The sequence below is a fragment of the Sarcophilus harrisii genome, chromosome 2, assembly GCF_902635505.1.
Source record: "Sarcophilus harrisii chromosome 2, mSarHar1.11, whole genome shotgun sequence".
Lineage (NCBI taxonomy): Eukaryota > Metazoa > Chordata > Mammalia > Dasyuromorphia > Dasyuridae > Sarcophilus > Sarcophilus harrisii.
Window position 1 is genome coordinate 495,201,432 of NC_045427.1, and position 13,182 is coordinate 495,214,613.

The window sequence follows — 13,182 nt, forward strand, 5'->3', positions numbered from 1 at the left end:
GAGATGCTCTACATAATTATGTAGATACTTTTGGTGAAAGTTCTTCATTTTCTTGGCTAATTGCCTCATTCCACTTCCCCTGGGATGAAGCCCTAAGGTCAATGACTAAGAACCCAGAAAGGCAGGGGGCAACGGATCCTGGCAGCAAGCAGAAAAAATCCAAAAAGAATGGGGATGTGTTGTCATGTTTTTGTGGACCAGCCAGAAATCATCTGTCCAACCAGTTCCCACATCCCCAGCATAAAACTGGGACCCTAAGAAGTGAGACAACTCAACTCGGACCACAAGCAGATAATTGCTGGTCCCTATAACTCTTAACTGCTGGTCATAGACTGGGGCTGGAGAAGATATGGTACTGGAAAGATAAGCAAGGGTCAGAAGCACTAGACCTGCATTGAGCATAGCAAGGGTAGGTGTTTGTACAATGCCATGGAGACAGGAAGAGGCTGGGCAGTGTCAGTGAGCATCAGGGCGTGTATGCAGGTGAGCTCAGGGACATTTCCCAGGTTAGCAGGCTTTATTAGTCTTTCAGTCTTCCCACCCATTTCAATGAATTTATTATTTTTTTTTTTTGTTACTCTATGACAAGTTTGAACTTAGAGCTCTGGCCTGAGTTCCTCCTCTCTCTCCTTCTGAAGTCATTCTGGATTAAATCATATAATTTTAGAAGTGGACCAGATATTAGAGATCATGTCATTCCACCCTGAAGAGGTTGTGGATAAGGGGACATGACAGTCACAAGTAGAAAGTAGGCAAATTGCTTGCTGTCTTGAAGAAGAGGAAGAGAGAGGGGAGAAAGAAAAAAATTGGAACTCACAATCTTAGATAGTTTTCAACATTCATACTTGTAAGATTGATGTAATTGAAGAAATAAAATACTATTAAGGAAAAAAAAAAGTATGTCCAGAGAGAAGATAAAGAGAAAAGAAGGGTATGTATGTGGAGAGGAACAGAAATAGAGAAATACCCAGCCCCAGTTGGGACCTCTACACCACAGTGAAGCTGGGGTAGAGATGAGCTATCTTCAAATGTAGTTCCGGTGACTGGGGTTCACTTCCACCAACAATTAGGGATATTGTGTAGCACTTTAAAAGTTTTCTAAGAGTTCCAAATACAGTTACTTATTTCATCCTCACAACTCTGGGAAATGGATGGAAGTAGTATCAACACTTTATAGATGAGGAAACTCCTCACTGCCTCTAGTAGTAAGCAAAGAAAAGCCAAACGAGAAATGAAGGTGGGTGAGATAGGGGCACTGACACAAACAGAGGGAGGCTGGTTTCAAGGGACAGGGAGACAGACACGTGTCATCATCCTTTCCCCCCATTTTCACTTCTTCTTTAGCCCAGATAACATTTTAGGCCAATCCCTCCCCTCTTTTTTGCATTCCTCCAGAAACTGAAGGATGGCAGCAGTGGTGGCAGCCACATCTTATCAGCCCAAATGGAGGCTTTTCGGTTCTTTATTCAGTTCAAATAAATTAAAGGTCAAGGGTGGAAAGGGTACGCAGGGTATGTACTAGGAGAGTCCCTTAAGTCAGGATTCTGTCTACATCAGGCAGCAGGACCCTCAGCTCTTCTGGAGCTGCCTCTAGCTGGCAGAGGGGGTTGCGCTCCAGGCTGAGGAGGGACAGCTTCGGACAAGAGGCCAGAGGCTGAAGCACCGAGGGATGTTGAAGACCTAAAGTGGAAAAGTCAAGGAAAACGGAGATGGCTGGACACTTGCATGTGATCAGAATCAATTGTGTGATACAGATTTCAGAGACAAAGGGAGGGATGTCACAGAGGTAACTCCAGTGACCTCTTTCACACCCTTCCCTTTGTCTCTTGTCTGCGGTGGGGGAACTGGGCTTAATATAACTACTTTCACATGAAGATATGACTTGACCAAATCAATGAAAATAATGTACATATAAAGTAAAACCATTTCTAACATCTGTATAATTAATTCTCCAGGCCACCCATTTAACTCCTGCTTTGTTCTTTGGGAAGAATACTCCCAGAAAGTCACAACATACTCTATTTTATCCATTGTGGATCCCTTCTTTGTGCCAACCCTCCTCCACTTTCTGACTTCAGTACCATGGGGTTAGGATACAATTATCACACAGGGAAAGCTCTCGTAGTCTGGGCAAATTCACAACACCCTCCACAGTCTCTATGGCATTTCCATCTGCCTGCAAGACCTAGAAAGAGAGGAAATGGATATAAGCAAACACAGCTTTATTGTGGCATTTGTGAGGGCCATAGCAAGGGAGTTCCTGTTGACCAGAAAGCAAGCTTCAGTTGGGGCATTAGAGAGATAGGGGACCACTGGGGTCAGCAGGGGAGGCCAAAGAGTTAGAGGAGATTCCTCAGAAGAAGCAAAGGAGAAAAAGGCAAAGGAGTGAGCAGAATATCTCTTACCTCAAGGCAGCGCAGCATAGCCAAGGCAGGAGGCAAACTTCTGAGCAGATTGTGGGAGAGGTTAAGATGAGTGACCAACAGCAGCTGGTCCAGGTGGCACAGCACAGTCAAATCCTAAGGAGAGAAGTGAAGCTAGAGGACAGATAGGAAGTATCACCCAGGAAGACCTTAGTGGAGAGTGTTCCAAGATGGGAAGGCCTGATTTCTGGGTCATTCTTTCAGAATTTTATCAATATACTAGATACATAGAACTATACCAAAGACTGAAAGTGATATGAAGCCAAGTAGAGGGAGGCTATCAGAAGGCCACCTGCACACTCATTTAAACAATACAAGGCAGTGCATGTTCAATGCTCAGACAGTGATACAATTCAAGTGATACAAGAAATTCAAGGGTAGGAAGGTTGGATTAGCTGGAGGAGGTGAGATTTAGACAGGTGGAGAAGAGAGGAGGAAGGAATTGTAAGCAGGGAAAACATCAAAACCAAAATTGTACAGTAGCTATAACAGGCCCAGTATGGGTTTGAAGAATGGTGAGAAGACTGGTTTGGTTGGAGCAAAAGGTTCATATTGGGAATTAGCTGCAGATAAAAGTTGGAAATGTAGGCTGGGCAAATCTTAAACGCCAAGAAAGGCAGCACAAACTTCACCTTATAAGTAATGGGGAAACTTTGAAATTACATATGGCATGTAGATTTCACTAACTGGACATTCAAAAAACAAGTCATCATCTTCCCTCCATCCAAAAAAATCGCCACTCCACTCCAATATTTGTCTATTTCTGTCTCTTCCAACACTCTTCCCTGTCTCTTAAGTTTCATAACTCTGGTATTATTCTCAACTACACACTTCTTCCTCCTCTTCCCCCAAGTCAATCAAAACAGCTGCAAAGGATGTCACTTCTTCCTCCACATTTCTTGAATCCCATCCCTTTTCTCTACCCACACACCCTCCCAGACTAGTTCAGACTTTCATCCCCCTCCCCCTAAGCTTGCGGCAATGGCTTGCTCCCAGCCTCCCTGTCTCAAGGCTCTCCACCGCTAGTCCATCCTCCACAGGGATGCCCAAGAGATTTTCCTGAAGTACACATCTGACCACAACACTTTCTAACTCCAGTGGCTCTAACTGCCTCTGCAATAAAACACTTCCTCCTCTCTTTAGCTTGCATGTCTTTCACAAACGTGAAATGCCTCTTTCCAAGCTTCTACACTCTGTAATCAGTCAAGCCGGCCTTGTTAGTTCCTGTCTCACCGCTGTCTCTGTATGTTCCTCATACCTGGAATGTGCTACCTCCTCCTCTTCCTTTAAGACACAGCTCAGGCACTGCATTCCCCTGAAACCTTTCCTGGGGCCCTCCCACCTCTCAAACCACCTTCAATGGAACTACTTTGCATTTATTCTCTTTATATCAATTCTATATATATCTATATATTCATTCTTGTTATCTCTTCACTAAAATAGAAGCTCCTTAAAACAGAGATTGTTTCATTCATGGTGCTTGTATCTCCAGCATCCCACATTTAATTAATAACTTGCTAAATAACACTTATGAAATAACAGGTTTGAATAACCACAAAGTAACATGATTAAAACAGCATTTTCAGGAGGTTAATCCAGCAGTAATGTGGAGCAATGGAATCAAACTCAGATTCTGCTAGGCCTATGATAATCACAAATTAACATTATCTATACTATACTGAATTTGTACATATTTTGTTAGATATCTTCAGATTACATTTTAATCTGATTTAAGCATACACAGCAGTTTTGCTGCCTTTCTGCTGTGAATATGACACTTCTGATGGGGAGGACCCTAAGAGAGCAGTTAAGAGGTTATTACTATAATCTAGGCAAAAAGGGTCTGAATGAAAGTTTTAATGATAGGGGAAGGAAGCAGTTAAGTAGCTCAGTAGATAGAGTACTTTTTTATTTCTGAATTCTCTTATATACATGATGGCATCTGATTAATATTTAAGCTCTCTGAGGATAAGGGCCTATTTTTACTTTTTCTTTGTATCCTCAAAGAACAGCAATTTCTCTAGCACAAAGTAAGTACTTAATGCTTGTGTGATGGTGACTGAGCTCTAATTATGAATCTGTAACTACTGATTAGACATTTTCATTAGTCTAAGAGTGAATTTATCATCTTTCTACTCAAGTCATTTCCCCCCTGAATTTCCTGTTTCTGTCAATGATTATTCTTCTGCCCAGTTTTAAGATTTTAGCATCATTTTAACTCCTCTCTCTCTTATATTCTCTCTTCACAAACAAAGTCCTCTCAATCATCCAATGATTGTGTCAGGTCTTACTCTGAATTATCTTACATCTGTCCTTTCCCCGATATTTTTTTTGGGGGGAAAGGGAGGCAATCAGGGTTAAGTGACTTGCCCAGGGCTACGCTAGTGTCAAGTGTTTGAGATCATATTTGAACTCTGGTTCTTCTGATTCCAGGGTCAATTGAGGTTAGAAGAAAAGCAAAGAGCTTTATACAAAAATATTAAAGCAGTACTTTTTGTTGTAGCAAAGAACAAGAAACAAAGTAGGTGCCCATCAATTGGGATGTAGCTGAAAAAACTGTATTATGCAAATAATGGAATATTACTACATCATAGAAATAACAAAACGAAGTATTCAGGGAATCTTGAGAAAACTTGAACTTATGAAGAGTGAAATATGAAGAACCAGGAAAACAATTTCCACAATGACCACATTAACTTAAGGGAAAACAACTCTGAAATACTTCACAACTTTGAAGATCCAGTAAAACTAATCATGACTTCAGATACCTGAGAATAAAGCATCCTTCCCCTCTCTCCCCCCACCCCCCCTTTCTGAGCAAAGAAGTGCTGGATTAGAGACCCCAACTGACACATACATTTTCATATATGATCAATATATTGATTTAATTGCACTAATGTATTTACAAGAAAGAGTGATTTAGTGGATAATGACAAATACAAAAAAGAAAAAGAGAGAAAGAAAGAATACACACAGGAAAAAAGTTCAAAAGGGAACTTGAACAGAATCATTTTGTTACTCACTTGTTAATATCTATTTTTAAAAAGTAAAGTAAGAGATTCATGGCTTCATAGGCAATCCTTAGGGTCTTAGGTGCTTAAGAATGATTTGTTAACTTTACGTTATATTCTTTGTATATTGACGTTTGTGTTTGTTAGTGACTGCTAAATAATTCATTCATAATAAAAAAAGAGAATTTAAAAAAGAAAATATGAAAGCATACATGAGCTTTCTGAGTGTCATTGAGGACTAAGTCAGTAAGAGCAAGAGCAGGGGCTATACCAAAGGAAACATGAGCAATAGGGAGGAGTAAAACTGTTGGGGATGGGACAGTTGTACCTTGTAAGATAGGTCCAGCACTCGCACTTCAGCATACTCCATCTTGAGGATGTGGTTCTCCATCAAGAACTTGCTTCGAAGATCATCCAAATATGAAGCTCGCATTGGGTCCGCTACCTTGCCAGAGAGGTGGAAGGATGGGGATCAACTAACTGCCCCTATTCCTCACCCTTCCATGTCCTGTCTTAGGGCCCTAAATGAGCCCTAATCCTAAATCCCAGGCTTTCTTTTTTTGTATTATTACCTTGAGGGTCTGAAAATATTTCAGAGTATCCTTCTCATACACCAGGGGATCCAGTGCCCGCATCAGTAGGATGATGGTCAACAGACACCCTGAGAGTGAGGATGGCGGTGGTGGGGGAGGGAATAGGGCAGATAGTCTATCCCTAGTTCCTCCTCCGGTCTAACTCTTCCCACTGCCCAAGATCCATCGATCAGGAGAAGCAAGGTCTCCAGGAGAGGGAGCTCCCTGAAGGGACAGGCTCTTGGGGGTAGAAAGGGACCTCACATTTGTTGTCTGGTTCCAGGTCCTGCAGCTCCTTACAGGACTCCAGCTCCGACTGTAACACAGTTGACTTCTCCACTGATAGCTCCGTTCTGATAGGCAGGCAGAGTAGTGAGGGATGAGGACCATAAACCTGCTTTTTTTTTCTTACCTTCTTGTACCCCAGAACCTCAAATATCCTAGAGGATGTCAGCCCCAAAGTTTTTAGGCCTTTACTCTAGCTTTATCTTCCAGAACACAAATTCCCCCAGACATGACCCTTTTTAATCTCTCCCATCACCTGAACAGTTGTTCATCTGTGGCAGAGTCTCGACACCAACTTTCTTTTCGACCTGGGGTATAGATTGGACAAGAGAAGGGAATCTGTGAGGAAGGGGTTGAAAGAATGAAAGAATTTGGTAGGGGTGCAGTACACGTGGCTACACATTTATTAAAAATCCATCATATGCAGGGAATTTTCCTAGAAGCTAGAAATAAGAAAAGGAAATGAAAAAGAGCACAGTCTCAAGGAATTTACAATATAATAGGAAGAGAGTAAAGAATTAAGACGGATACAAAAGAGGGAGAGTATAATATGGGCAAATGAGAGTCAAACAAAATGCTCCAGGAAAGTCTGTAGAGGGAAAGATTATTTTGTAGAATACTCAATTATTTTTCAGGTAGAATAAGTTTTGGAGAAATGATGGCGGAAGAGAAGGGAGAGTGGGACTAAGAAGATCTACATCACCTTTGTAAAGCACACATTCCTTCTGGACATCACCCCACATCAGGAAAAATGAATGTTGAGAGTCCTGGTCATTAAAGGAATCAGCTGGCAGGTCACACAGCTAGAATGAGCTAGGTCAAGGAAATTCTGTACAATTCAACAATTTTTCAGCCCCCAACCCAATCCCAGACCCTCATGGATGTGTTTGTGTGTGTTGCAGCTGGGGGGGAGGGGGAGAAAGGGGATACCCAGACATGGTTGGGCCGCTTTTTGCCATCAGGTGTCCTCCACTCCACAGGTAGGGGAGACTCATCAACTAAGAGCATCACAGTCTCTATGCCAGGGCCCACCTATATGAGAAAACACAAGATGGGCTCCATCTCTCCCTCCTAGACACACACACTTTTTACCTTTCTCTCTTCCCTCATATATATACTGAGGACTCACAATTATGGGCCGAGAGAAACAGACAGTCAAACAAGCCTCGTTCCGGCTTACATGGAGGCAGCGAATGGCATCCTGAGGGTCAGCTGTGGGTAGGGGGTAAAAAGGCAGGAAGGTAAAGAAGTAGCACTTAGTTCCAACTCACTTCCCTTGATGCCTAAATAGTTCATAACTTTCTCTGTATCATACCCTCACCTCGACCCAGGAGCCATCTGTGATAGAACCAGGCACTCTGGTCATTGGGATCCGTGAAGAAGGCATTCTGTACCAGCTCCAGCTCTCCAGGGGACAAAAGAAAAGGAAACTTCAGTTAAAACCCAGGGGTCTCACTATATTCACCTAATAGTTCTACTGCCGCTCTTCTCCCCAACTTCCCTCATCTAGCTCACTGGCCTTTGAGAATCGAGTTAATGACCTCCCTCTTCCTTTAACAGTTTTAGGGTCTGTATCACACCATTCAGCACTTAAGATATATGTTGTTTGGGATCATTCAATATTATTTCACGTTGGTTTTCTCTCTCAAGTTAAATGGTAATCTCACGAGTTTTTCTGTTCCGAAGGTTTTGCAAAGGTCAATATTGAAAAATTACCTATGAAGATATTTTGTAAATAAAAAGCTATTTAAAAAAAAAAGTTTTTCTGTTCCTACACATTATCACCCTCCAATACTTAGCCACTGCTAAATCTTCTAGCAGGTATCAATAACTACTGACTGTCTGACCTACCTCAGAATTCCATTCTTCCCTGCGCTGATTCAGCAGTCGCTGAAGCACTAGACTCCAGGTTTCTGTCTATCCTTCTCTGTTACCTATAACTTCTCTTAAATATAAACCAAAGGATGTCGAAGTAGGGCCTGCATCTTAGGACCCACCATTCTTTACTCCTCCTTTCCTTCCATCCGACTCTTAGCCCCCTGCCCCCCACGGGCCTGCTCACCACGGAGTAGGATATCTTCCGGAAGGCGTCCTGGGGGCTGAGCATCCGGCAGGGGCTGCAGCTTGGGCAGGAGGCAAGACCGGTAGTGCCAAGAGGAGTAGTTGGAGAAATTTCGAGTAATGAGGCTGTCCGTGAAGGCCAGTTCCTCTGCAGGAGGGACCGCCGCTCTTTGGGCCACAAACCGCCGGTAATCCCAGCAATGGACTGTGAACGGCAACGCGGGTCAGATGCGGGCTCTGGGACGGCCCTACTCCTCGCTCCCAGAACTGTCCCCCGCGCCGCGTCACTTGCTCTTAAGGGAGTGAGAATCTTTTCCCCACCAGCTGGCGCGCTCCAACCCAACTCGTGTTTGAGGGAGGGGGGGGATTTGTGGGGCACGTACAATTCCGCTCGTCCGCTTCCAGAAACTTGGCGCACAGCTCCAGCTCCCGGGCCCAGTTGGGTTCGGGCAGGCGGCCCAGCAGCCAGCAGCGATGGTGCCAGGTCCCGTAGGACTTGGGGTTCACCCGTAAGCAGCTCTCCAAAAACCCTAGTTCAGCTGCCACAAGGGCCGCAAACTCCTCGGGGGGCCTACGCCCGGAAGGGTGACAATCAGCGAACGCCAAGTTTCCCCCTAAATCCCCCATCCTGAGACCCCGCTGCTGATAACGCTAATCCCCGTTCTGCACTTCAGCTCCGGGCGCCACCGCCCCCCCTGTCTCCTGTCCCCGAGCATCCCACGCCTGCCCCCGGGTGTGCTCCGGAGGTAGGTCCCCGTCTGCCCCTGGCTGCCCCGGTTGCTCCGGAGGGACAGCCCTCCGGTCTGCCCCTGGCGCTGCCCGGGTGTGCTCCTCCCTCAGGAGGTAGGGTCCCCGTCTGCCCCTGGCTGCCCCCCGGGTGTGCTCCTCCCTCAGGAGGTAGGGTCCCGTCTGCCCCTGGCGCTGCCCCCGGGTGTGCTCCGGGAGGGACAGCCCCTCCGGTCTGCCCCCTGGCGCTGCCCCCCCCGGGTGGGCTCCTCCCTCAGGAGGTAGGGTCCCCGTCTGCCCCCTGGCGCTGCCCCGCCCCCGGGTGTGCTCCTCCCTCAGGAGGTAGGGTCCCCGTCTGCCCCCTGGCGCTGCCCCCGGGTGTGCTCCTCCCTCAGGAGAGTAGGGTCCCCGTCTGCCCCCTGGCTGCCCTTGGTGTGCTCCTCCCTCAGGAGGTAGGGTCCCGTCTGCCCCTGGCTGCCCGCCCGGGTGTGCTCCTCCCTCAGGAGGTAGGGTCCCCGTCTGCCCCCTGGCGCTGCCCCCGGGTGTGCTCCGGGAGGGACAGCCCCTCCGGTCTGCCCCCTGGCGCTGCCCCCGGGTGTGCTCCTCCCTCAGGAGGTAGGGTCCCCGTCTGCCCCCTGGCGCTGCCCCGCCCCCGGGTGTGCTCCTCCCTCAGGAGGTAGGGTCCCCGTCTGCCCCCTGGCGCTGCCCCCGGGTGTGCTCCTCCCTCCACGAGCATCCTGGCCGCCTGGCGCCGCCCGCTCTGGGTCCCCGGGCAGGGACAAGGCACGCACTTCTGAGTCTCCAGCCGCATCAGAACTTCCCGCCGGCAATTCCACAGGGTGGCAAAGTCGGGGTTGGCCCCCAGGATCTGGCTGGTCAGCTCCAAGACCGATTCGTCCAACTGGCCCTCCTGTCGCTGCAACCAAGGGGAGCTGGTTCAGTGGCCCTGTCCCGCGCCCCCCACCCCCCGCCGCGCTCTCGGATGCGCCCCCGCCCCAGCGGCGCTTCCACCTTCTGGAAGATGGCCTCGGTGGCCTCTCGGTACAGCTTCAGCTTCTGCTCCCGCTCGGCCCGCTTGGCCTCAGCTTGCTCCTCCGTAGTCTTCACCTTCAGGCGGCCGTGCTGGAAATAAATGAAGGGGGGTGATAGCACAGCCCTGATCTTGAAGCCCCCCGGGTCCCCCGTGCCATCCATGGTCCCAAATGGCCAGGGCTGGACCCAGGGACTTCAGGCTCCCCTCCGAGCTTCAGCCGTTCAGTAGAAGCCCGAGGGGTTTAGGTCAGGGGTCAGAGAAGAAAGTTGGCTTAAAGGTCAGAGGTCAGGGGAAAGGTCAGGGGGGCGGTCCATCGGAGAGGGAGGGGAAAGAAGGGGAAAATGGGGAGGGGCAAGTCTCACCATGATGCTCGGGGATCTGGGTGGGGCTCAGGGTCAGGTGACCAAGTAAAACCTGAGTGCAAAAGGAGACAACCATCTGGAGGTGCAGTCCCATCGTCCAGACACGCCCCTGGGCTAGGTTTCCCCCTCCCCGCCCCCTCCGGTCTTCTCCCGGAAGTGGCTCGGGCCTGGAGGCAGGAACGAGACTGAGAGCGAAGGGAAAGGGTTGGCTGGGTCAGACCTCAGCACAGTGCCAGGGGGGTGGGGGGAAGAGGGCGATCGTGCTGCCGCCCCGGTCTCCCACCCGAACTCGGCCCATCCCCGCCCCCCCCCCCCCCCCCCCGCCGGGGCTGGGTCACATGGACTAGCCCAGCAGCTAGCGTGCTCCGCCGGGCGAAGCCACAGCCAGCCCCAGGGGAGGGAGGCTGGGGTCCTCGGACGCAGGTGCATGGGCGAGACCAAGTTACCCACCTGTGGGGCGTCCGCAGGGAGGCGCAGGCAACGCCCGGCAGCAGGGGGCGGCGGCGGCGGCGGCGGCGGCGGCGGCGGCGGAACGAGCCCGGGAGGAGCTCGCCAGGAGAAGGGGAGGAGCCGCCGGTAGGACGGCGCCCCTCCTTTTTGGAGCGGGTGGGGATCTCTTAAAGGGGTAGCGCCGGACGGTTGGCCTTTTGGCTCGGGAGCAAGATGCTAAGGCTGCATTTTCTGCTTCCCTCCACACCCGGGGAGGGCTTGCGGGAGCACCGGCGTTGTGTGCCCGCCGACACTTTGGGGAGGCTCGGGGTCACGGCCGAAGACCTGTAGCGAGCATCAGAGTCTGGATTCGAACCGGGGCCCCCAGGTCGGCTCCATCCACCTCCATCCCCCCTTTTTATAGCCCTTCCCGCCCTGTGGGATCACTTTCGGCTGGAGCGGCCCCCGCCCCCGCCCCCGCCCCCTCCATCCTTGGAACCGCAGGCATGGGGATTGTGGACGAGCGTAAGGTCCAAGAATATTGGCGCTATTGATAGCTTTGTGATGTTGGGGACACCACTTCCCTCCGCGCCCCCGCCTCTGGTTCCCTACCAGTAAAGTGAACCTAAGAGCAGCTAACATTTATGTCGGGGTTTCGGAGTGGTAAGCGTTTTACAATGAGTAAATTTGACCTTGGGAGATAGGTGCTGTTATTACCCCCATTTTACAGAATAGGAAACTATGAGATTAAGTGAGTTGCTCAGGTCATGCCACGAGTAAGGGTTTGAGGTGGGATTTGAACTCAGGTCTTTCTGTGCTCTTCCCATTTATCCGCCCATTCCAATTCTTAATCTTATGAGCTGTTGTTGGGTGACACAGTTGGTGAAAGCACCCAACCTAGAGTCAGGAACACTAACACAATGTGTTCCAAGTCCCTCCTCAACTATGATCCTTATTATTAGGTAGGACCCCAGTAAGGCACTTAATCTAGCTTCAATTTCTTTCACCTGCAAAAGTACCTTATAATAATATTAATTAATATAATCATATAATAGTACCTTAACTATTAAGGTTGTTGTCAGCATAAAATGAGGTGACATGTTTCACCAAGGCAAGTGTCCCCAATCTTCTTGCTGTTCCATTCAAAAGAGATTTCATCTCTCGGCTCCAAACGATTTTAGTCTGTCCTGAATACCTGAAATGCCCTCACTTCTCATCTCCTACTTAAGTGCCAACTAAAATCTCATCTTCCATGGGAAGCTTTTCCTAACCCTTTTTAATTCTGGTACCTTCCCTCTGTTAATTATTTCTTGTTTCTCCTCTATAGCTTGTTTGTATATGTGTTTGTTTCTTCATATTGTGAGCCCCCCCTTGGGGGGAACTCTTTGTATTGCCAGTGCTTAGCAAAGTTTTTGGCACATAGTAGCAAAGACTTTCTTAAAAACCTTGTCTTGAACCCAAACCACTCTGATTCTCATTGATTGGCTACCAGGAGGTCCTAGGCCAAATCCCATTTGGTCTTTGTTTGGGTTCTGATCCACTCAGATTGAATATTCTGCTTTGGCCAGAAACCCTGAGGGTCTTCCCTTCCCAGATTGATTGACTGATTTAAAAAAAAAATTTTTTTATTAGGTGAAAGAGGAGATTCTTTGCCTCAAATGATACCTAGCCTTCATCACTGAATGGGCCCAACCTCAGTCAAACAGAGGCCTGTTAAAGACCGTAGCTTAAAAAAGCCAAGGTCTCCTACTGTATCCAGGGCCATTTCTAGTCTGCTGGATCTATATCTGGCCACCGGACCCAGATGTCTTTGGAAGGAAAATGAGGCAGGTGACCTTGCACAGTCCTTCCTCACTTAAATTCAATTCACTTACATGTCATGGCTTATCTCCCTGATGTCATCATGGAGGGACATGACATCATGTATGAGGATGTGGTCCTCTCCAAGTATGAAGGACAATAGCCTTTTGGCATATAGTAGGCATTTAATAAATGTTTTTTGGTTGATTGATTTCCACTGTTCCTCATTAGCCTTCATACTTGTGTATATATATACATTCTTTTGTTATGAGTGACTATGATTCACCAAGTTTATGTTGTATGACTGTTGGGTATGTATTCACTGTCTTCATGTTTATTACCAATGCTTGCCTATTTTCTCTACTTCAGAGTATAAATTCCCTGAGATACCAGGGTATGGCTGATCTATACGCATAGATTTTTCTCATATATTCATTTTAGTCAAAAATTTTTGCTCAGAGTAGACTGCCTTTCAAATAC

General features: G+C 48.0%; 1 protein-coding gene across 2 annotated transcripts; it reads right to left on the reverse strand.

The window, feature by feature from the left end:
- Nucleotides 1–1,429: 1,429 nt before the first annotated feature.
- On the reverse strand, nt 1,430–11,205 carry RABGGTA (Rab geranylgeranyltransferase subunit alpha). 2 transcript variants are annotated; one of them, XM_031955097.1, is made up of 17 exons: nt 10,924–11,205; nt 10,474–10,525; nt 10,090–10,200; nt 9,870–9,994; nt 8,736–8,923; nt 8,354–8,557; nt 7,613–7,696; nt 7,421–7,503; nt 7,222–7,323; nt 6,995–7,094; nt 6,548–6,599; nt 6,271–6,359; nt 6,007–6,095; nt 5,763–5,879; nt 2,406–2,519; nt 2,098–2,185; nt 1,430–1,680 (listed from the first exon to the last, which is right to left on the reverse strand). In XM_031955097.1, the coding sequence occupies exons 2-17, from the start codon at nt 10,474–10,476 to the stop codon at nt 1,532–1,534; spliced, it is 1,698 nt and encodes a 565-aa protein (XP_031810957.1). In that variant the 5' UTR covers nt 10,477–10,525; nt 10,924–11,205; the 3' UTR covers nt 1,430–1,531. The 2 variants fall into 2 exon arrangements, with proteins under 2 accessions (XP_031810957.1, XP_023355362.2); XM_023499594.2 differs by lacking the exons at nt 10,474–10,525; nt 10,924–11,205 and having other exon boundaries at nt 10,090–10,357.
- Between the last annotated feature and the right edge of the window lie 1,977 nt (nt 11,206–13,182).

Coding starts and splice junctions, on each gene's coding strand:
- RABGGTA (XM_023499594.2), bottom strand. CDS start 10,272: ATGGATGGCACGGGGGACCCGGGGGGCTTCAAGATCAGGGCTGTGCTA. Junction 7,324..7,420: donor GTTTCTCTCGGCCCATAATT/GTGAGTCCTCAG, acceptor TTTCTCATATAG/GTGGGCCCTGGCATAGAGAC. Junction 2,186..2,405: donor CTATGCTGCGCTGCCTTGAG/GTAAGAGATATT, acceptor CTCTCTTTCTAG/GTCTTGCAGGCAGATGGAAA.